Source organism: Talpa europaea, assembly GCF_964194135.1.
Source record: "Talpa europaea genome assembly, chromosome: 8".
Classification (NCBI taxonomy): Eukaryota; Metazoa; Chordata; class Mammalia; order Eulipotyphla; family Talpidae; genus Talpa; species Talpa europaea.
In genome coordinates, this window is record NC_140075.1 from 68,804,749 (window position 1) to 68,827,646 (window position 22,898).

At 34.6% G+C, this 22,898-nt stretch overlaps 1 protein-coding gene across 1 annotated transcript in view; it reads left to right on the forward strand.

Moving 5' to 3' along the window:
- The window catches only part of NUBPL (NUBP iron-sulfur cluster assembly factor, mitochondrial), a gene marked incomplete at both ends in the record, with an annotated part of 174,993 nt that extends 157,151 nt beyond the window's left edge, over positions 1-17,842 (forward strand). The window contains 3 exons of the mRNA XM_084241299.1: positions 10,080-10,200; positions 13,683-13,765; positions 17,780-17,842. Coding sequence (XP_084097425.1) covers positions 10,080-10,200; positions 13,683-13,765; positions 17,780-17,842 — 267 coding nt within the window. The remainder of the gene's footprint in view (positions 1-10,079; positions 10,201-13,682; positions 13,766-17,779) is intronic.
- Between the last annotated feature and the right edge of the window lie 5,056 nt (positions 17,843-22,898).

Genomic DNA, 22,898 nt, shown 5'->3' on the forward strand with positions numbered 1-22,898 from the left:
GAAAGAGGAGAAATCACAACGGACACAGCAGAAATCAAAAGAATAATCAGTAACTACTATGAACAGTTATATGGAAACAAGTTTAATAATCTAGAGGAGATGGACAAATTCCTACAACTCTACAATCACCCAAAGCTAGATAAAGAAGAAATAGAACACCTAAACAGACCAATTACAATTAGCGAAATTGAAATGGTAATCAAAAACCTCCCCAAAAACAAAAGCCCAGGACCTGATGGATTTACAAATGAATTCTACCAAACATTCAGAGACGAATTAGTGCCTATCCTTCACAAACTCTTCCAAAAAATTGAGAAGGAAGGGACAATACCAAACACGTTCTATGAAGCCAACATTACACTAATACCAAAACCGAACAAGGACAACACAAAAAAGGAAAACTACAGGCCAATCTCCCTAATGAACACTGATGCAAAAATCCTCAATAAAATTTTAGCCATCAGAATCCAACAATGTATCCATAAGATAATTCACCACGACCAAGTAGGATTCATTCCAGGGGCACAAGGATGGTTTAACATCCGAAAATCAATCAACGTTATCCAACACGTCAACAAAAAGAAATATAAAAACCATATGGTAATATCAATAGATGCTGAGAAAGCTTTCGACAAAGTGCAACACCCATTCATGATAAAAGCCCTTGAAATTCTTGGGATACAAGGAACATACCTCAACATCATAAAGGCCATCTATGACAAGCCAACAGCCAGTATCATTCTCAATGGTGAAAAGCTGAAAGCAATTCCATTAAGATCTGGAACAAGACAAGGATGTCCACTCTCACCACTGCTTTTCAATATAATACTGGAAGTCCTAGCCAGGGCAATAAGACAAGAGAAAGACATCCAAGGAATCCAAATAGGAAAAGAAGAAGTCAAACTATCACTATTTGCAGACGATATGATATTATACATAGAGAACCCCAAAAACTCCACAGAAAAGCTAATTCAACTCATCAATCAGTTCAGTAAAGTGGCAGGATACAAAATCAACACGCAAAAGTCAGTAGCCTTCCTATACACAAACAATAAATCTGAAGAAGAAGAAATAAAAAAAACCATCCCTTTTGTTATTGAAACAAAAAAAATCAAATATTTGGGAATAAATCTAACAAAAGAGGTAAAGGACCTATACAAAGAAAACTATAAAACACTGTTAAAAGAAATAGAAGAAGACACAAAGAAATGGAGAGACATCCCCTGCTCGTGGATTGGAAGAATAAACATTATTAAAATGGCCATCCTTCCCAAAGCAATATACAGATTCAATGCTATTCCAATCAAAATTTCAATGTCATTCTTCAAAGAAATAGAACAATTATTGATGAAATTCGTATGGAATCACAAAAAACCCCGAATTAGCCAAAGCTCTCCTGAAAAAAAAAGAAGGGAATGGAGGCATTACACTCCCAGACTTCAAAGTATACTACAAAGCCATAATCATCAAAACTGCATGGTATTGGAACAAGAACAGACATACAGACCAATGGAATCGAATAGAAAATCCAGAAATAAACCCACAAATTTATGGTCAACTAATCTTTGACAAAGGAGCAAAGACTATGCATTGGAGCAAAGAAAGTTTGTTCAATAAATGGTGCTGGGAAAACTGGGTCGCTACATGCAAAAGAATGAAGCTTGACCACTACCTCACACCATACACAAAAATCAACTCAAAATGGATTAAAGAACTAGACATAAGACCTGAAACCATAAAATATATAGAAGGAAATATAGGCGAAACACTACGTGATTTGCACATCAAAGACATCTTTACAAACACATCACCCAAAGCAGTGATAGTGAAGGCAAAGATAAACAGCTGGGACTACATCAAATTAAAGAGCTTCTGCACAGCAAAAGAGACAATAACAAAAACAAAGAGAAACCCCACCAACTGGGAGAACATTTTTGCACCCAACACTAATGATAAAGGACTGATCACAAAAATCTGCAAAGAGCTGATGAGACTCAACAACAACAAAGAAAATAATCCAGTCAAAAAATGGGCAGAAGAGCTAAAAAGAAACTTCTCTGAAGAGGAAATGCAAATGGCCAACAGGCATATGAAAAAATGTTCAACATCACTTGCCATCAGGGAAATGCAAATCAAAACTACCATGAGATACCGTCTTACACCAGTGAGAATGGCACATATTAAAAAAACTAGCAACAACAAATGCTGGCGAGGGTGTGGAGAAAAAGGAACTCTTCTACACTGTTGGTGGGAGTGCAAACTGGTCCAACCACTGTGGAAAGCTGTGTGGAGATTTCTGGACCTACTAAACATAGAGCTTCCATATGATCCAGCAATTCCACTCCTAGGTATTTACCCAAAGGACACAGAAACATCAATTCCAAAGAACACCTGCACCCCTATGTTTATAGCAGCACTGTTTACAATAGCTAAGCTTTGGAAACAACCCAAATGCCCAAAAATAGATGACTGGATCAAGAAGATGTGGTCCATATATACCATGGAATATTACTCAGCATTCAAAAAAGATAAACACATGCAATTTGCAGCAACATGGATGGCGCTGGAAGGGATCATGCTCAGCGAAATAAGCCAAAAAGAAAAAGAAAAATACCGGATGGTCTCACTCATAGCAGGAATCTAGAAAACTTAAATAAGGGACCAGGAAAATGAATAACTATAAGAAAGTGAAAATCAAAATGAACAAAAAAACTATGAACCAGAGACACTTTTAGGGGGGCGGGGGCGGGAGGGGAGGGATTGGGGTCAGAATGGGGGGGCTGCAATTGTATGGGGAATATAACAATAAAATTTAAAAAAAATAAATAAATAAACTAAAGGGCAAAAAAAAAAAAAAAAGAAAAATTGGATTATATAGTAGCCTGAAAATCTTGCTTGTTACTTGCCTGAATTTGAGTTTAAAATGCCAAAAAGAAATTAAAATTGGGGCGTTTTGAGACTGCTTAATTTAATACATTAGACACAAAAATCCAATATTTCAGAGCAATGTTGTTATTTCATGAGAGTCAGTTTTTTAAAAGTTAATAAAAGAAGTACCCTTTTCAGCCAATGATGGATTGGAATAACCTTAGAATAACATGTAAAAGGTTTGTGGTGGCTAATGCTAGGCAGGCATGTAGCATTTACTTTCCTTCATTAAAACTAGCCAAGGTAAAGAGAAAAAAGGATCTTATACTTTGATGAGACATTAATAAATGATTGTGCATGCTTAAAGCTGCATCACACTGGTATTATATAAATTAAGCTATGGCAAAGCATCTGTTTTCTAATGGTGATGATATCAAAGGATATGCAAATAACTACAATAAGCAAGGATAGTTTAATAACATATAAAGTATTCATACAATGTAAGGCTTTGGTGGGGAGGACTACTAGAATTAGAGGATGGTCATGTGAACATGAATTCCTTCCTATTTAATAAAGAATACCTTTTTATGAACAATTGTTAATATGAATATTCAAATGTTCTTTTTAATTACTTTAGCTGTCCCTTTTCAGAACTCACTGATTATAGAGGACTGCTTTTAAGTGAACTAGTGCAGTAGTTCACTAATCTTCTTTTTCCTCAAGGCTCTCTTAAATTTTCTCCCAACTAACCCATGTTTTGAAAAAGTTGTCTGCCACATAGCTGCATATCTTAATTAATAATTTGTTTTCTTTTAATAAATCAAATGTTATGTATATGTGTGTACATATGTGTAACTTTTAAATGGATTACTAAACAAATGAAGCAGTCATATGTGACTATTATTAATCTCAGTTGATTTAATTTCAACCAAAAGCAAAGAAATGTGACAGTTTTTCCAGTATAGTCTTGAAGGTAAATGTCTGATTTCTATTCAATTTCTTAAAATATTAATAAATCATAAATCCTGGCAAAATTTTTGTGCATGAATTTAAAACAACATTAGTTAAGAGAACTACCAGAATAAGTTTTACAGCAGCACTGTCCAAAAGAAATACGAGATGAGCCATAAATGTAGCTTTTAAAATTTTTAGTAGTCATATTTTAAAAAGTAGAGAAAATACAGGTGAATCAATATAGAAATTAAGAATTAACCAACAAAAGAATTATATTTAAAAATTGAAGTCTAACAATTTAATGAGAAAAAAAAAATGGAAAAATATAGACAAAGACCGGGAAAAAAAAACACTACAGAGGAGGATATACAAATGACCAATAAACATAGAAAAATATATTGAACTTCTTTAATAATTATAGAATGCAAATTAAAAATCACAGTGCAAAGGGGAGGTAGACATCAGAAGAAATGAGGACCAACTGGAATGTACCAGCACTGCTCCCTTTCTTTCACCACCTCTAACCAAAGGAAACCTTTAGAGTATAATGTGTAAGACTCCACTTCCATCTCTCAGATCTCATGCCACTTTGATTTTGGTGAACTTTAACCAGGAGCCATATAGGTAAGCATCTAGGAAGTAGTGTTTCTGGCATTAACAGTTTAACAATTAAACAATCTACCACAAAGGGATATCACTATCCACATAATACTTATTAAAATTAAAAAAAGGACAGACATTACCAAAATGTTAGTGAAACTATGAACAACTAGAATTCTCTGGTGGGAGTATAAGTTGGTAGAACTTTATTGGAAAAGTTTGGCAGTTTTTACTGAAGTTAAATGTGCATAATCTAATACTCAACAAAAAAGACTTTATAAACATCTATAGAAACTTTATTTATAAGAGCCCAAACATGGAAACAATACAAATGATACAACAAGGCAGTGAATAATGATTCTTAAGATTCAGTGAAAATAGGGCCTCCCCTGGTGGTGCAGGTGATTGAGCGCCACACTGTGACTCTATCCGCAGCCTCTGCAGCACTGGTTCAATCCTGGCCAGCCATCGAGGGTCCCACATGGCGAGGCAGACCTCTCCTGTCTCGCTCACTGCTCCCTTCACAGTGTATTTCTTCAGTCTGCCTATTCTGCTCCCCACTCTGTCTCTGGTGAATCCTCTCACCCTCCCACGAATCTGGCCTGTACCCTGGTTCTTGTATAAATAAGTAAATAAATCTTTAAAAAAAAAAGATTCAGTGAAAATAAACTACACATATATAGATATATACAGACATATATAATTATATATATCTTTATATATAATTATATATGTTGCATGATTCCATTTATATCAAGCTTAGTATGAGACAAAATAGGCTTATGGTGTCAGAAATTAGGTAAGTTTATACTTTTGGGAATGTGTTTTATAGAGCATACAATAAGAAGAGTTGTGATAACATGTATACTTAATCATATGTTCATTCAATCATTCTCATGATTCGTGTACTTTTATGATGTATTCCTTTTGTGTGTTCATGATACACTTCAATGAAAAAACTTTGAATAACTTTTAAACTTTAAAAAATGAATTTTTTTACATTCTTTTACTCACACTGTCTGATATCCAGTGTGTATTTTCCTCTAAGAGCATGTTTCATTTTAGACTAGCAACATTTCAAATACTTAGTAGCTACGTGGAATAATGGCTACCTTGTTAAGACACTGAAGATCTTGAATCCTGCTATTTTAGAGCTTTTCTGGGTTTGGATTTTAATTTCAGGCTTTCATTGGAGTCAGGTAGAAAAAGTAAGGACTTTCCCCCCCAGAACCTTATCTTAATTTTGTTGCTGCTGTTTTGTTTCTGTAGAGTATTTTCTACTTAAAAGAGATGATTGGTTTTGTATGCAGGTTCACGGGACACCACTATGCCATCATTTGGGTTATTTGTTATTATTACATTATTGATCATCTTCCACATGACTGTCTTTCTAAAAGCAAATGTTTTATTAAAATATGATACACACACAAAAAAGATATGGCATATATCACTTCTTACATTTTACTGTCCAAAACAGGTTATATGTCCTTACCTAATTGCAGAGAAGAAAATTCCTAACCTTGTGCCTAGGAGGAAAATTGCATATACTTTGGGCAGCACTAAAATCTAACACCTCTCCATGACTGCTTTCAGAGAACATGGCCTTGGGTTTATATTTGCCTAAGAATACAATCATGCAAAGACAAATCTCTTTAGGTTTTTCCATTCTGTATTATTTATAAACCCTGTAATCCTAAAAGATGAGTCTACCATGACTGTTTGGCATAGTGGTCTCTCTGGCCTCAAATCCTCGTTCTTCTCTTTGCACTAATACAACCCAAATTCCTAATCTGGCCTATAAGCCTGCTTTGTACATCTAGCCTCATCTCATGTCACACACACCATGTGACCTTATAGTTCAACCATACTGACCTTATAGTTCCTTGAAAGAAAATATGCTTCCCTCTTCTGTCTTAAATGTTTTTTTTTTAAAGATTTATTTTTATTTATTTATACAAGCACTGGGTACAGTCAGAAGCACGGGAGGGTAAGAGAATTCACCAGAGCCAGAGCGGGGAGCAGAGCAGGCAGACTGACATACACTGCTGAGGGGAGTAGTGGGCGGCAGGAGAGGTCTGCGCGCCATGTGGGACCCTCCTCCGGTGGCCGGGGAGCAGCCAGGGATTGAACTGGTGCTGCAGAGGCTGTGGGCAGCTTCGCAACCCAGCGCTCAACCCCTGCGCCACTGGGGAGGCCCTGTCTTAAATGTTTTTCCTTCTTATTTTTACTTGGTTTGTCTTTAACTTTTAGACTAAATAGGAGAGTCATCTCTATTCTACACTCTCATCATACTCTGTACTTTGCTTCTAGAGAAACTGTTTCAGTGTAGCTTGGTCTTTGGATTGTTTCTTGTTCTATCTGTTTTTCTGTTTAGAGTACAGAACATTCCCCTAAGGCAGCAAGGATCAAGTCTCTTTTGCCTACTATATACTATTCCTTGTGTTTAACCCAGTTACTGGCATATAATTGGAGCTCATTGAATACTGAGTTTAGTAATAGTTTTATATCTGTGACAGTTATTTAATCTATATAGAGAACATGTCTGAGACATTTATACAGTCCATAAACAACAATGTGATAAGAAGTTTTCACACAAACTGCAAATACACACTTGCTCAATGCCTTTCTGTCTTAGAGCATCTAAGAGATTCCAGAGTATTCATGCATTTCCCATTCTTTCTACTTTGGAATATACCCTCACCTATATCTTCACATTGTTTAAGTGTTTTTCTTTTTCCCATTTCTTGAGTGATATTTTTATTTTTAACTTGAAACCCTACAATCAGGGACTATATCACATTTAACATAAATGGCAGTAAAACTGCCCAAGCAATGAGTGTATTATAGAGATGTGGTGAATAAACAAATAAGCTCTGTCATATTAAAATGTCTTTTCCTTCTAGTTTTCTGGAGATGGTACAGAATTACCAAAACACAGCATGATTTATTTGATGTGATGTTTCGCATCAGCAAAAGGGTATATGTATTTATATATTAGATGCTTGGAAAATGCTTAGCTACAAAATTTATGGTCCTCACTATTCGTCTTCATTTACATGTGTTGTGAGGAATTTGAGTCTTTTCTGTCTCTCTTTTCACTAAGAACAACAAATTTGATCACCTTTTTTTTCAGATTGGTATTATAACATTTATTAAAATGATATTAATATTAATTTCTGTTAATAGAAACAGAAAAGAACCAAAAAATTAAAATACAAGCTATATTAAAAACCCAGCAAAACCCAAGTGTCTTTGTATTAAAATTCATTAGCTAACCCAAAACCCAAGAAAGCCATGATACCAGTATAATAAAGTACTACAAAACAATTGCCTATACTCATTTATCAAAATTGTGAAATTTGCATTTTGTATCCTATTCCAAAAAGGAAAAAAATTCTTTTTGAATGTTATATACCATACATATAAATCAAGAGAGAAAAATACATTATGAACATTAACCATGCCTATAAATTATCTTACATGCTTCTCATAGGCCATAGGTTGGTTATGGTATAAATGTAGCATGAAACTACTATGATAATAAGAAGAGACAAAAATACATGTCAGATGTATAGGAACATACAAATAACCCATCTACCCACTCTGAAAATTATATAATACTGTTAGGTTAAAAAAAAAATCTTAGAAACTACTTATTTTAATAAGAAATAAATTCAATAAAAAATGATAATATTGAGAACTAAGACATTTAGAGATTTCAAAAGTCATACTTTTTTCATTTGATCCAAAATTTGGTCAACTAAGTTTTCAAAAGTTGGTTCAGAACCAATATAACTCAAAATGTCACCCATTCATTTCAAACTTTTACTTTCTTCCCCCAAAAAGACCTTTGATAAACATCAAAATGTCCAGGTATAACATAGTTGAGATGAAACTGGATCAAATACTGGTATCATTTTTAAGACCACTATCACTGCAAGTGCTTTGAGTGTCACAAACTTTTTAAACCAAACAAACAAAATAAAACCAAAAATGGCACGGCATGTATTATAACTGAACCAAAACAACTGTGTGTGTAACAGAAAGACAAAGCAGTGACACATAAACCTAAAGCTAGATGAATACAAAGCAGTTAATGTCTCTTGCACTGTAAATATACTGAGAGTGGTTTCCAAGCGAGAGAAGACAGAGGAGATCACAATGATCACCTTCTTTATGTTTTATTGTGGACCATCACTGCTATTTTTCATTTAATACAAATATTTTAATAGTACTATCATCTAAAGTTTTAATCTTGTTGGTAGAATTGATGAGATGATACATACATTTTTATCTCTAAGCCTTTGATAATTGTATTCCCTATTTTTATTCTAGAAAGGAACCACCATTTCCGTGAATAAGAAAGTGAGATTAAAAGGAATATAAATAAGGATTATATTGGCAGATCCTATCTAACCCATCAAATGTTTGTCAAATACCAGAAGCTGGGGAAAGAGATGGATACTTCTATAAGATTTAAAAATTTTGTTTCACACATTCAGATAAATGATGAGTCAGTCTTTTGCTAGCTGTGTCAGTTTTCTCAATGATGGGAAGGGGATAAGTACCCTTCTTATCTCTTCATTTTCTTATGAAGAATAAATAAAACCAATCCCAGTGTTTGGCAAATAGTAAACATTCAATATCTGTAAAATGTTACTATGAGGCCTTGTCCACAATTAACCTCTTAACTATTTTACTGTGTTTCTTTCTGCTTATTTTTTTCCTTTAGTGCTAGCAGAGCTAGATTCTAATATATGGGTCTGATGGTATAACACTACCTCCTCGATACCATCCTTTCAACTTAAAAACTTTTGTGTTTTTTTGTTTTCTCAAGAAGAAAATCTGTAACACATGGATGGCATTTAGTACCTTACATATGACCCTGACCTTCCTTACCAGACCAGCTTCTGCCTTGGCCCTAAACAAGATTGCACCTCAAATATGTCACACACAGTTAATTTTGTTGACTTGTTTTGTGCTCTTTCTTTTACCTAGAATTGATGGTCTAAGACTCAATCCCTTTTCTCACCCTCAGCCCGAAGAAACAGTTTTCTATGGGCAACTCAGAAGTTCCGCTTTTCTTCTCACAGAACATTTTGATCCCTGTCATTCATCTCTCCATAGCTTGTACCATATTATTAAGTTAATTACATGTGTCTTCTCTCTCACTAACTTGTGAGTTCCTTGAGAGCAGAGGCCATAACTTAGTCATCATTATTATCACTGGCCCTAGTAGGCACTCATTAAAATCATGTTGAAGTAATAGATCAAGGTTTAGTTTAATTCTGTTTTTATTTCTTTTTTTTTTTTTAATTTTCTAGAGGCATGTCTTATTTATTTATTTATTTATTATTTGTTTGTTTGTTTTATACATGCACTGGGTACAGTCAGAAGCGCGGGAGGGTGAGAGAATTCACCAGAGCCAGAGCGGGGAGCAGAGCAGGCAGAAGGACCGAAGTACACTGCTGAGGGGAGCAGCGGGCGGCAGGAGAGGTCTGCTCGCCATGTGGGACCCTCCTCCGGTGGCCGGGGAGCAGCCAGGGATCGAACCGGCTGCAGAGGCTGCAGGCAGCTTCGCAACCCAGCGCTCAACCGCTGCGCCACCGGGGAGGCCCTAATTCTGTTTTTATTTCAATGGATGTTTCTTTTTCTAGGTTCTGGGCCTTGTCCAAAATATGAGCTTTTTCCAGTGTCCAAAATGTAAACACAGAACTCATATTTTTGGTGCTGATGGTGCAAGGAAACTAGCACAGACCCTTAATCTGGATGTTCTAGGTAAGACCACAGACTGTTCTTTTGTAAAGGAAATGATAGAAGGGAAAGTGAGGATAACACATGATGATGAAGAGTATCTCAGAAAATGATAAATTGCTTCTGACTTTCTGTTTTAAGTTAGGTTAGTATGGCATAGTCCTATGTACCAAGATTTCTTTGGCCTTTTAGAATAAAAAGTCATGGTAGGTGGCTTTTTTGAATATGAGGTTTGTTGTCAATTATGATAACTCCTGTTATAGATAAAAACTGCCTATACTTAATTTAAAAAGAGTTTTGTAGTCTGAGTACTTTGATTTGAAACCCATATTTTATTTTATTTATTTTTTTGTATATATAGTTTAAAAATTTTTTTATTTTATACATTTTTTACATCATTTTTCATTTTTACACAATATATGCATTTTCATCTTGGTTATAGTCCCCCTACAATTCCCACCACCCTTGTTTTGATCCTATTCCCTTCTCCCCCCATATTTTAAATAATGGTCACCAATTTATTTGCTAAGTTGGGGAGACACTTCTCAGTATAAACATATATATATGGAAAATACCTGTCCAGTCTTTTTGTGGCAAACTTTGGAAATGTAAGTTCTTTGTGTGTACATAAAATCTCTTCCCAGTTAATTCTGAATTTATCAGATCACTGCTCTAGAAAGGTAATATTTTATGTTTTCTGTAATCTTTCTATATGTTTGCCATGTATATATAATATGGCTCCTAAAATTTATGTTGTATATATGTTTACATTGCTGAACTGAAAAATTAGTGTTATGAAGAGAACTGAAATCATGTGTTAAGTGAGCAAAACACAGGTTATAGATAAAACATGAATTAAAAAAATCCATAAGCAGCTTAATGGACTTTTTAGGAAACATGTTTTGACATTCTACTTATGAATGAGCTTCTGTTCTGGGCAAAGACAGATGTTAGATGCTAAGAAAGGGAGGTATAGAGTGAATTGTCAGTTTTAGGTAGTTAACAATTAAGATCCCTTGGAGATCAAGGAATTTCAAAAACATTCTTTATTATAATTAAGTTTCTAAAAGTTGAAGTTAAATGTGTTATTCTTACTATGCACTATGCATTTGCACTATGCAGCCACCACAATACCAGGTGAATACTAATGATATATTTTGATACATTGCTGTAATTATAGCCACTAATTATATTCTGCAACTGTTTTTCATTTAACTAACCTAGAAAGTTCAATTTCCCAAATCTGCATAATAACATAACAGATTGACATTCACTTACATAATAAAGTAAATGTGTAATTATAATGGCATTATTGAATTATAGTGACAGTATTATAATTCCCTAATTTATAAATGGGTGAGATGATTTTGTAAGTCAGTTTTTAGAATTTAAAGCATAACTCCCAGAGAAACAGTCTCATATATGAAACTTACATTTACCCAACAGCTCACAAATGTGCCATTACCCTATATCAGAAACACTTATTACTGATCACAAAAACTGGATAATGATGTAGACTGCTGTGTCTAACAGTATTATGGGAAAAATGATTTAGAGTTTCTACTTAGGACACAGCTCTTCCTTTTAGTGCAATCATGTGGTCCCTCTCATGAACTGGAGTAGACTCCAGTAATGAAGAGGATAGTAGTAGAAATGAGGAACTGAAATCAAGGAAGCAGCTCTACCAGCCTCTTGGCTGGTGGAAAAATCCCCCTCCCACCATCACCCACAACTAGGAACCCTATTTGTTCTTTTACTAACTCTGGCTTTCTCTAAATTTAATTTTCATCCATTGGACTGTGTTTTAAACAATTATTTGGTGAAATGGCTCTCAGAACTTTATCCATATTACCTACAGAGACAGCTTATGCATGGTAAAGTGTCAGATAATCTCACAGAAACCTCCTTGGTTTATGTCTCTGAAAATATGCCCTTACTTCTTTCAGACCTATCCCCTCAGAGACACTTTTCAAGGCCAGGTGTCTCCTCACCCACTTTTCATACCTTGACTCCTTTTAATCCTTCTTTGTATACAACTATTAGCTTATTGCTACTCTCACTGTAACATCTATTTTCTGACAATGTTTTCCTCTTTCTTGGTCTACTCTTCTTTGTCAATAGGTAAGATTTTGAGTCTTTGAAGGGAAGAAACAGGCTAATAGGTAGCTACCTAAAGGAGTTTTACCCCCTCTTCCATCACTGCATTAAAAATACATTCAAGATTCCTTACTGTAATGGCATTTCATAAATCAAGAGAAAAAACTTTAGTCTTCTAAGTATTTTCTACAACATATTTTCCCATCTGCCCCTGTGACAGTTCACTGCAGTCTTAACTTGATCTATAGAATAGATATCAAATTTCCTGAAAAGTTAATCTTTAAATGGTTACTGAAATATTCATGATTTTTTCATTTGGCTTTGGAACATTTAGGAAAGATTTAAAGAGTTGATTAAGATCTCAAAATTTGCTGACAAAAAGGGGCATGAATTGATTGCTCTTCCAACCATGTGCTTCATAGCATTAGTTGTAATAGGTTTGTAGTTTTATAACATACACTTCTTACACATTATTTACATTGCCTGGAGTGGTGCTGGCATGGTGACTTATTTATATAACACAAATATTTAGACACATGTTTCCGTAATTTTGCATGGGTTTGGAGTGGTTCTAAGAATGCTGAGTGCCAATACAAGTCAACCCCCTACTTCTCTACTTAATACTCGATTTACTGCACTTAAAATCTCAGCCTTTTGAAAGTCTTTACTCATGATGATGTGGAGGAGTCTATTGGGCCATGTATTAGAACAGTTCCCTCCTAAATTCTATTATCTAGTAGTAATTAATGTGCCTTAGGAAAAGCATCTGACCTCTCTGATCTCAAGTGTGTGTATGGAAGGCTCTTATTAGATATTTACTGAAATCTCATCAGGCTTACAAATTATACATAATACTATGTACATTACTATATAATAAAAGAAAAATAATTCTGTTAAAGAAGCAGATAGTTGAGATACCAGGTCTGGCCTAATTTTCACCAGTTCTCTTAGCTCACTCATTTGCCAACACCAGGAAGATTATTTTGTTGTACTTTTGGGTAGTTCTTTGGCTCCTCATCTTTTCTTCTTCACTTTCCTCTTGTTGTATGGTCTGGTATGTTTATATCTGATATTACAAGGAGTAATAATTTATAAATGTCTTCTAAGCCATTTCTTGCTGGGAGACCTCCAGAAAGAGTAAATCAGAGACTTATCCCTTAATTGACTGCCACATGGCTTTCATATATATATGAATGCAATCATGGGCTACACTCACCTGGAGTATTTTGCTCCTAATTTTCACTTGAAATTCCTTATTCAGAGATTTAGTAATTTGCAGATAGCTTTAACTCAAGTTGATTCAAATTGATTTAATTTAGATTTGTTTCTTTCTGAAGTTCAAATGCTGAAATCACAAATGCCTAGCTAAACTTTTGTGGTTCTAATGGATATCTGGCGGGCTTTTCTAGGAGATATTCCCTTACACCTTAACATAAGGAAAGCGTCAGATACAGGCCAGCCGATTGTGTTTTCACAGCCTGAAAGTGAAGAGGTAAGTTACTTTTAAAAATATCTATTTTTGTTTCTTTTTAAAGGATATATCTTTTTAATACATAAAAAGTTGGGTCAGTCGAGCCTTCTATTTGCAATCCACGAAAATGAGTTAATTTATCTAAAGCATCATTAAATTACTCACTGTTTCACTATTTTATATGGTAGGGATACCACTGCTGACTCTGAAGTACCAACTAATCAAGTTCATCTGTAAAGAATCATCATCCAGCCAGTTTTCTCAGGAAGCACATGAGCAATGAGAATTTGTAAAGTTTTTAGCTTGCTGGCTAGCAATAACACGAAAGTGTTGAGTATGAAAGTGTTGAGTAGGATATAGGAATGGGATTTTTGTTTCATTTATTTTAATAAATATGTTTGGGTAGGTGAGGTGGAAAAACTAGTAGTGTCTCATTAGCTAACAGCATTGGGTATCCAGTTGATTGATTTTTGATATTGCTGAAGCTTTATGAATTTAAGCATAAAATCTTTTTATATACTCTTTTTAAGCTAGAAATAAAATCAATCCTATATATCTCTTCTTTCTTAAGTAGCACTTGCTATTTCAATCAGAAACTGAGCCATCATCTGGTACATCAGTTTTGATGTGATTTTTGTGCGCCTTTGTGAACAGCCCAAATCAGTCTTCCTATAGTTCTTTCTTTTCTTAGCTAATGTGTATGACTTTATAGTCCTATTATTTTGCGTATCCATAATTATTACTTCGTTCATTCTAGTTCACTTCTTCTAATCTTGTATGGGCTGTGAATAAAGTTAGAGTAAATTGACAGTCAGGAACCCTGGATAAGTAAAGTGGATTCACATTGAATTGCCTTTCAGGGGGCCAGAGGTCCTTTCCTTGTCTTAAGGGTCGGCAATTATGATAGAGGTGATTGAGTTGCTGAGAATATAATCTCTGAGTAAATATAATGTAGTACTTAATGTTGTTTTTCTTTTCTTTGCCTTTTAAGTACCAAATACTAAATTTCCTTTTCAGACTCTTTTTAGAAATTTTTCAGATAAGCAAAAACCATAATCTTTTATAACTTTCATAATTAAAGTTTGGCAGTTCCAACTATCATAAATGTGTACTTTTTATTTTTTATTTTATATATTTTTACATCATTTTCATTTTTGCACAATGTATACATTTTCATCTTGGTTATAGTCCCCATACAATTCCTTCCCCACCTTATTTTGACCATAGATGTGTACTTTATGAGGTGAATGAAAGTTGTTTGTAATTTGAAGTTAGATTTTTTTAAGTACATACTTTTATGCCTTTTAAGAATAAGCCATTTAAAGACATCCTATAGTTAACCATTGTGAATAAGAATTTATTTACTATGGGCCTCCCCAGTGGCGCAGCGGTTGAGCACTGGGTTGTGAAGCTGCCCGCAGCCTCTGCAGCGCCCGTTCGATCCCCGGCTGCTCCCCGGCCACCGGAGGAGGGTCCCACATGGCGTGCAGACCTCTCCTGCCGCCCGCTGCCCACCTCAGCAGTGTACTTCGGTCCTTCTGCCTGCTCTGCTCCCCGCTCTGGCTCTGGTGAATTCTCTCACCCTCCCCCGCTTCTGACTGTACCCAGTGCTTGTATAAATAAATAAATAAACAAACAAATAAATCTTTTTAAAAAATTATTTACTAGTTTATTTCTATTATAAGTTTAGATATTTAAGAATTTTTCTTTGAGATGCTTCAAAAGCAAGGAATATTTCAGTTCTTCCCCAATGTGCTATTCTACCTCCCTTTTATATCATTATACCCCACAGATTTTCTAAAGATTGTGTCACACAATAAAAACCAAAAAGTATTTGTTGAAATGATAATGCATTGGCTGAAAAAATTCAGTCTGAATAGTTTTGTACAAATTGTAATGATTAAACACTTTCAGTGGTTTCTCAGCAAATGGCAATCTAACCATTACTTTGAGTGTGATATATTTAAAGTTTAAACTTGGATATAGTCCATTAAAAAGTAAAGGTTAAATGTAGCAAACTTGATTATTTTCAAATCATTCAGTATTCTGAGTAGTCTATTAGGTTTATGCCTCTAATTTAACACAAGAACTTAAAGATTATAGAATGATGTTTCTCCTTCCCGTATTGAACTTTAAATTTTCATCACAAAAAAATATTAGGCTTAAATATCTAGAAGAGATACTAGGAGATTAGAAAGTATTTATAAGGGCTTCCCTGGTGGCGTTGGAGTTAAGTCTTGGCTCTATCACCACTAAGGCCTGAGTTCAATCCCCAGCCAGGGAGCTGACCCACATATGGCACAGCAGATCTCTCCTGTCTCAACCGCTGCTCCCCTCAGCAGTGTATTTCAGTAGACCCACCTGTTCTGCTCCCCACTCTGTCTCTAGTGAATCCTCTCACCCCACCCCACCTCTGGCCTACACCCCAGTTCTTCTATGCATAAATAAATAAATCTTAAAAAAAAAAGTGCATGGATGAAAATCAACACATTAGATTTAAGAGAAATATTTCTTTATAAAGTATATATTATTTCATTTTTTTAAAAAATCATTGTTTTGTGAACTATGGAAGACAGTGAAACCATTTTTAGAAAAAGCTTTACAGTTAGAACTACTTATATTTTGTACTTAATGCTTAATATGTGAGATAGTAGAGGGAGCTAGACTTTGGAGTCAGATGGACTTAGAGTTGAACCTTGAATAAACAACTCCTGGTTTTTTCATCAAGTTGAGTCAATGAGGCTTATTTTACATAAGTGAGATTATTTATGCAAAGTACTTGGTTCAGTAGGTACTCAATAAAAAAAAAAAGTAAGCCCTTATTCATGTTTTGAGAACTGAAACATGACTCAAATGAAATTTTAACACTTTCCTGGTAAAATAAAGCTAATCCACCTGCTAAGCCTCAAACATGGTTTTAAAAATGAAGTGAAGTGAAATACACTTAAAGCATTTCATAAAGTCAGAGTAAACAGACCTTAAAGAATTCTTTTATCCAGTAGTCTGGGAGTTGATCAGCCAAGGTTCAAAACCCAGTTCACCTCATACTAGGTACAGTGCTTTGGAGAAGACTATCTGGGCGATGGATGGGGATAATAACAGAATTTACCTATTAAGGTAACTGCGGTGATTAAGAAAATAATACTTGGCAAATATTAGATACTCTAGTATATTTTATCCATTAACATTAGGAGAAGGAATAAGATAAGTAATAGTTGTAATAGTAGTAATAGAAGCAATCTGTACACAATTTTAAGTAAATATATATTTAATACATTTAATTAATTCTAAGTAAATTTATAAGTGTATACGTTAATAGTTACAGATTAGATAGGGGGAATAAATAATATTTGCATCCTAATTTTTTAAAAACCCTTAAAATGCAAATATCATGATTGTTGTTCTAACTGCACCAACTCTGCAGCCATTAGGTTAGTTTGTAGCCCACTCAATGGCTTGGAAACATCTTTTAGGGTTTCTCTTCTCTGGGAGATCCTAGGGATGACGATGTAACAGCTGAGTCCAGGAATTCTTGCATGTTACCCAAAATTCACCAGGAAGGAGCCTATAGTTTCTTGGTGCTGCTATCACACACCATTCTCAGAAAGAATAAAGAAAACGCTTCTCAAAGGTAAACCATGGGTTGGTAATAAATAATCCTCTTTAAAATCACCAACAGCTCTCATGCCAAAGAAGTTTTGGCAGTATCCAACTCCACATATCAATTTGTCAGAAGAGGAAGGTGTAATTTTCTGCAACTGGACTGGGTTGCTAGTTTGCTGACAGTAATTGTTGGTACTAAATATATTTTTCAGAAGGTCACTTTCTTAATAGTCTTCCTCCAAGTAATCTAAAATCCTTTCTCCTCTGCCCTGCCCGCAGTGTACACAGCAGCATCTTCTCACTAGTGAATTTCCTCATCTCTATCAGCCTTTTTTACTATTAAATTCAGTTGAGAGCTATGGCAAACAGTTCATGAGTAATTTGATGTCTACTGTGGAGAAATACAGAGCAACTGAGTCTGTTCTTTTTCAGGCCAAAGCTTATCTGAGGATTGCTGCGGAAGTGGTAAAAAGATTGCCTCCACCTCTAGAGTGATTCCCCAAGTGTTCTGGAAATTTGCCTGGTGGTTGACACTAAGAAGATCTTTGGTAATAAGCAGTCTTGTGGTGAAATCTACAAATGTAATAGCAATCATAGTTGTTTTCCTAAAGAAATGTTTTATTTTTAGATGTGATTTGCTAAGGAATGACTTACAAATAAGATTTTTATATATCAATAGTAATCAGTACATTTAGGAATTCTTTTTTTGAAAGATGATGTGTCCCATCTCTATAGATCTGCATTTAATTGTACTGAACTACCAAGGAATCATAAGTTTATATGCTAAGCCCAACCATAAATTCAGTAGAGAACTGCACTCTTTGCAGAACTACAAAGCTAGTAATTTAAAGAATTTACTAATTTGTGTAAGAACACATTTCTATCAGGCATTTTGTTCTGGGTTTGAGTCCTTCCTCAAGTACTGTCTTAGACACATTCTATTTTTATTTTTAAGTTGATTTACCAAACTGTATAAATTTTGGTGTACATCTTTACCTCTTTGTTAATACAAGCCTCACCTCACCTGCCATCAGTGTTCTAGTGTCCTTCCCACTATCAGCATGATGCCTTCTACCCATCCATCCTACCCTCCTTCCTCTTCCCCTCTGCTGATCGCTGTTTTTCAGAGAATCTAATGGTTGTTTTTGTTGTGATTTGTTAGTGCCTTTGATTTGAAAATAACCATTTGATAATTGTCTTTTCACTTTTGAATAATTTCACTTAGCCAGTCACCTCAGTTTCCATCCAGGTTGTTGCAAAATTTTGGCAAGATTTCATCTTGTTTAATAGCTGGGTTGTATTCCATTAAGCACTTATACCATAACTTTTCGATGCAATCTTCCGCTGAGGGCCATTTAGATTGTTTCCCTGTCTCAGCTATTGTGAATAATGCTACTGTGAACATAGAAGTGCATACATCTTTTCAAATTGGTATTTTCTTCATCTTCAGATAAATACCTACGGGAGGTGTTGTTGGGTCATATGGTATTTCCATTTTAAGCTTTTTAAGGAATCTCCAAACTGTTTTTCGATGGAGGCTGCACCAATTTACATACCCAACAGTGAGAGCTCCTTTTTCTACAGCACCCAAAACAACACATAGTTTCCAATTTTTTTTATAGGCCATTCTACAGATGTGAGGTGATAATGTCTTTGTGGTTTTGATTTGCATTTTCATAATAATAAATTGGACATGATTTAATATAAATCTCTACTTCTTTGTCTAAACACACACTCTACCCTAGACTGAATGAGAGTGGATCTCCCAGGGTGGGGCTTGGACAGATGTATTTTGACAAAATGATTACAATTTGCATGATGATTCTGATTGTGATGGTAATAGTAATAATAACAGCAACTAACATTTTTCAAATATTTTGTGTCCTTATAATGTTCTATTAATATGAGTATGGTACTGCTATCTCCACTTTACAAATGAGGAAATTCAGGTATGGAAAAGTTAAGTGCCTTGTTGAAGTTTGTTATGTTACCAAACACTGGAACTGGGCTTTGAACTGGGCAGTTGGATACTGGATTCTTCCTTTTGTACACCAAAATGGCATTTGTTTATTTCAAAAAAGATATCCATAGTATTCAGTGTTTCTCAAATTTATTTGAGCATGGAATTCCCTCCGCCCCCTCTTTTTAGGAACATTTTATGGAGTTCATGCTTCAAAGAATATACTTTGAAAAACATGTATTTTTGTCTAATTAAGACTCAAAGAGTCAAGGACTTCCCAAGGTCAAGTAGCAAAATGATTGTAAAACTGAAAGTACTGATAAGAATGAGTCATTAGTTAAATCCTCATTTATAAGGAAGTAGTCCATGACCTTTGATAAATGTCCTTTGTCTTGTATTAAGCAAGATATCTGTAAAGTGAAGATAGCAGTATTGTACTCATATTCATAGAACATTAACTATAAGGATGCTAGAAAACTAGTCTGTGAGTTATATAGCATTGTAAACATGTTTCCACACAATTCTATTCACATAAAACCCTCTAAAAGCTTTATATATAATAGCCAAAAACAACCCACATGTTTTTTTATGGGGAAAAGGTTAAATAAAATGTGGTATATCCAAACCATGGAGTACTACTCAGTGTTAAAAAAGAACAAACTATGGACACATGCAACAACCTGGAATTTTTTTGAAATTTATATTAAATGGAATAATATTTTGGTATTTAGCTCTTTATGAATTCTAGAAAATTATATTGAATGATAAAGCCAATCTTGAAAGGTTATGTACCATATAATCCCATTTATGTAAATTCTTGAAATAACAAATTTTGGAAATGAAGAACAGATTAGTAGTTTCCAAGGTCAAGGGAGGGGGGAGTATAGGGAGAAATTGTGTGTGGCTATAAAAGGATAGAGGAAGGATCCTTGTGAGGATGGAAATGATCTGAATCATGACTATATTGGTTTCCATATCTTGAGTGTGATGTTACAGTTTCACAAGATTTTACCTTTCAGGTAAATTAAGAAAATTGCACAGCATAATCTCTCTGTATTGTTTTATACATCTGCATATGAATCTCTATCTCAAAATAAAATTAAAAGTTTAATTAAACAATAAATATATGCTCTGGTGTCTAAACTAAAATTTTCTGGGCCAAATTATCCGTGCTAATTAAAATCATGAATTAAAGCACTGTGGTTACACAGTAATCATTTGTCATTCTAAAAAGGAAATAATGACTTTAAGTTGTAGATATTTATTTGTGTTTTTACTGTCTTTGGGGGATGAGGCCAATTAAGATTACCACTGAGCAGTTCTGAATACCAAAAAGCAAGTAACTGAACCAACTCAACTTTATCCAGAAAGAGATTAATTTAAAATAAGCTCCTTAAGTGCTTAAAGGAGACTGGATCAGGTAGAGGAGGTCAGTTGGTTGGCGGTGGCTGGTGGCTGGATGTTTAGTGGTGGACATGGTCTCATATTTATAGTTACCATGCCACATTTTGTAAAATAGTAATTTAAAAACCCTAGATAGTTAGAACTGAAGAGTGTGTTAGAATTTAGATAATCCCATCACTTCATTAGAATGATCTCTAAGAAAAAATTAAGTTCACCAATGACCCAAGGCTTTGGGGGGGAGTGGGATTAGTTCATTATGAAGTATACTGTATATAGAGTAAAGCACAGAAAACATAAGTATACAGGTATAATTATCTACAAAATGAACACCATTGTAACTGCTTACAACCAACATAAGAATTAGAAAGCTGCCAGAAGCCCAGGTGTTGTGTTTCTCTTCATAAGTGCCATACCTCCCCTTATGAAGCATTTTAAGACCTAAGCTTATGCCTTTAAACATTGTGGTTTTGCTTTTTTTTGAAATTTATATTAATTAGAATAATAATATGGCATTTTCCTCTTTATTAACTTTTTCTTTGCTTCTTTATTGACTGCTTTTATTCTCTACTATTTTTCTGAGATTGTGTCTGTTTTTACGTGTAGCTGTGTTTTGCTCATATTCTCTGCTGTATATTTTATTGTTTGAATATATGCTACTTATCCATTTCACTGTGGATGGATATTTGAGTTGATTCCTGTGTTGTTTCATTATTACAAATAATTTCTGCTCTGAACATTTTTGTGCATATTTTCTTGGGTTCATATAATTGAATTAAGTTTTTTTCTGGGAATGCAATTACTGGTAGTATTTAGTGGCATTTCATTGTAGTTTTTACTTGCATTTTCCTGATTATAAATGAAGTTGAGCACTTTTACATTTGTTAGCTAATTAGATATCCATTTTTGTGTATTTTTTTTATCTTTTTGGTGTATTTTTTGTGTATTTTTCTGTTGTTATATTAAAGTGCTAAATTTATATATACTTGATATGAATCATTGTCAGTTGTATGTGTCGCATATATTTTCCCCACTCTGACTTGCCTTTGTTAGTGGTGTCTTTTGATAAACAATCTTAATTTTAAACTAATCAAATTTATCATTCTTTTCCTTTTCCATTCATACCCTAGTTAATGAACATATTATCCTATATTAACTTCTAGAAGTTTAGAATTGTTTTGTCTTTTACATTTAGTTCTAAAATACACCTGGAAATGCTTTCTGGTCATTCTGGTATTAAGCTTTAAGTTACTTTTTTCCCCCCCTTGTTGCTATCTAATTGTCCCAGCAGTACTAGGATTGGGTTTCTCTGTGCTTCTATGGCTCTGTTACTGTGCTTTCATTTCTATTCCATTGCTATATTTGTGTATCTTTACAATAACAACTCACTGTTTTGTTATTTCTGTTTTTTCAAGAGTGTTATGGCAATTATTGATTCTTTGCACATCCATCCATATAAATTTTACTGCCAGCTTGTAAAACTCAAAAACCATAATGAACTAACTGCTGGAGAAGTTCAGCTTTACTTCAGATGGAGTCATCCCTACCCTTACAACAAGAAAAAACTGATCTACAAAATTATAACTGATGTTATGAACCTACATTGCAGTGTAATCAAGTAGCCAAAATAAAGGAAAAAGAGACCTCCTCCAAGGAGAGACAAAATATAAGTATTTCCTTGCCTTTGATAGAGCACATTGAAGGTCTCTACAAACAGGTAACAAATTCAGTGAGAAATTTTAACAAATCGTACAGGATAACAGTACAAGAAGACTATGGACAAATAATGCTCATTAATACAGATACAGAAATCTTCAGCAAAATATAAATTAAATTTAATATTATATGAAAAGATAATACATTGTGATCAAAAGGTCATTATCCTGAGAATACAAGATTGGTTCAACTTTTTTTTTTTAACAGATTTTTATTTATTTATTTGTTTGTTTGGTTATACAAGCACTGGGTACAGTCAGAAGCATGGGAGGGTGAGAGAATTCACCAGAGCCAGAGCGGGGAGCAGAGCAGGCAGAAGGACCTAAGCACACTGCTGAGGGGAGTAGCGGCGGCAGGAGAGGTCTGCGCGCCATGTGGGACCCTTCTCCAGTGGCCAGGGAGCAGCCAGGGATCGAACCGGCACTGCAGAGGCTGCGGGCAGCTTTGCAACCCAGCGCTCAACTGCTGTGCCAC